This window comes from Sitodiplosis mosellana, unplaced genomic scaffold (genome assembly GCF_009176505.1).
Source record: "Sitodiplosis mosellana isolate CC-2019 unplaced genomic scaffold, AAFC_SMos_1.0 Smas_scaffold_19, whole genome shotgun sequence".
In the NCBI taxonomy this organism is placed as follows: Eukaryota; Metazoa; Arthropoda; class Insecta; order Diptera; family Cecidomyiidae; genus Sitodiplosis; species Sitodiplosis mosellana.
In genome coordinates this window covers 349,390-351,309 of record NW_022595261.1, presented here as the reverse complement: position 1 = coordinate 351,309, position 1,920 = coordinate 349,390, and the positions used below count along the sequence as shown (strand labels likewise).

The window sequence follows — 1,920 nt, the reverse complement described above, 5'->3', positions numbered from 1 at the left end:
GCTGCAAATTTTAAAACATTTGGCATTTGGGCTACCCTAATGTACATTCACGATTTTCGTACCGTAATACGAATTCTTTACACACAGGGACTATTTTTGGTGGTATACTTTTACATCGTTCCAGAAAGTGTTCGATGGCTTCTGGTAAACGGGCGTATTGAGCGTGCAATACAAATTTTGAAGCAAACGGCGCGTGTCAATTGCAAAAAACTGTCAGACAAATCCATCGAAATGATTAAAATGACACAAAGGGATATTGCAACTTTTTTTACCAGAAAAAACGCCATCTTACGTCGTGCCCGTAAATTATTTTACTGTACATTTCGATGGTAGAGCTTGAACAAAAGTTCAACACTATGCATAAACTTGGAAAGAGCTTGATAAACTTGATGAAATACATATATTTTATGGTAGTTGCAATACCCCTATGAAATGACATATTCCAAAGAGTGGCAATCAGAACCGTCTGACGGTACACTTCCAGTCACTGTCCTCAGTTTTCAAATCTTTTAATGGGAATGTGTATTTTTGATGTTCTTTATATTCTTACACTTTTAGTTGGCACAATATGGTTCATTTCCATCGATTTTGTTTGAAGCTTCGGCAATACTCGCAGCTATCCTTGTACTCTTCTGCCCAGAGACGTTTTCGAAAAAACTTCCCGATACAGTTGAGGAAGCAAAGCAACTATAACATGGTCAATTGTAATGATTGCATTTCAAATTTATTTACAATATATTTCAAAACGTTTACAATTTGTTAGCATAAGGCAATTAATTCGTTTGACATGGCTAGCAAATCGGCAACGTGCGCGTTGATATCTAAAATTATGACTTAATTTAAATAGTTAAGCTTATTCTCAAATGCAAATGGTTCGTTATTGTGTGACTAAAGTTCAAAATTTAAATAATTTTCTTAGCACCCGAACTGTGGAACAAATAATGCACTCAATTGAACGATTTAAATTGCGGAAAAAAATTGAACATCAAAATAAATGTATCTCATCATTCAACAATATATAACGCTTACATGTAGATAAATTCGTTAAACAAGAACCAATATATTTGTAGAATTAAATAAAAAAATTATTGTTGTCATTGATCATCCTATCTGCATCCATGAGACGAGGTCTACCAAATTTCGTTGTTTTGATATATTTTATTTCAGCATGAAACCACCATTTACATGATTTAATACATCAGTTTCACATTTCATGCACACGTTTTCATTTTTGGTCATATGTATTCTGTGTTAGTTTATTCGATTCAATCGTTTGTCTCTATGAAGAAAAAATATCACCAACCAAATATATATTGCTTGATTGCGATTAGATAGGGATTGATTTGATTCACTGTTGTTCGTAATGCTTTAAAATACAGCACAGAACATTTGCCTCGCCAACGTTTCTGCTATTTGAATGCAATTAGTCATTCCTTAGTAATTTTCGCATGTAGTTCGTACTAATTTGATTGATGTGTAATACAAAAGTGCATTGAGGGAATTAAGAATCTGCAACAATGAAATAAATTATTTTATTGATATGAAAGATTTTTTGTTTCAACCAATGATTACTAACCGATGCAACAAACATTGACACAACGAAAGGAACCTCGTATTTTAATATATGCTCATAGCTCAACAATTGCGCTGTTACTGTTATTAGTAATATTAACATGCTGATAATTAATAGAATTATGGCAATGTACAGATTTAAATTTTCGATATGTTATGAATATGTTATAATGCAAAAAAAAATATGTTTTAAAAAAAACATAACATAATCAAAACATATTTATATCTTCCGAAAATATTATAAACATAATTTCCGACTAAATTATATCGATATAATATTTTATTAACATAATTTCCGACCAAATTATGTCGTTATAAAATTTTATTAACATAATTCGGGAAAATTAT

The 1,920-nt window shown here is 31.1% G+C and overlaps 1 protein-coding gene across 3 annotated transcripts in view; it reads right to left on the bottom strand.

The window, feature by feature from the left end:
- Positions 1-702: 702 nt before the first annotated feature.
- Positions 703-1,920, bottom strand: part of LOC129568456 (uncharacterized) — a 5,054-nt gene continuing 3,836 nt past the window's right edge. For all 3 annotated transcript variants that reach the window (XM_055446370.1, XM_055446369.1, XM_055446371.1), the window contains exons 5-6: positions 1,577-1,703; positions 703-1,509 (exon numbers count right to left, since the gene is read on the bottom strand). In XM_055446370.1, the coding sequence (XP_055302345.1) occupies positions 1,435-1,509; positions 1,577-1,703 (202 nt within the window). In that variant the 3' untranslated portion in view covers positions 703-1,434. The remainder of the gene's footprint in view (positions 1,510-1,576; positions 1,704-1,920) is intronic.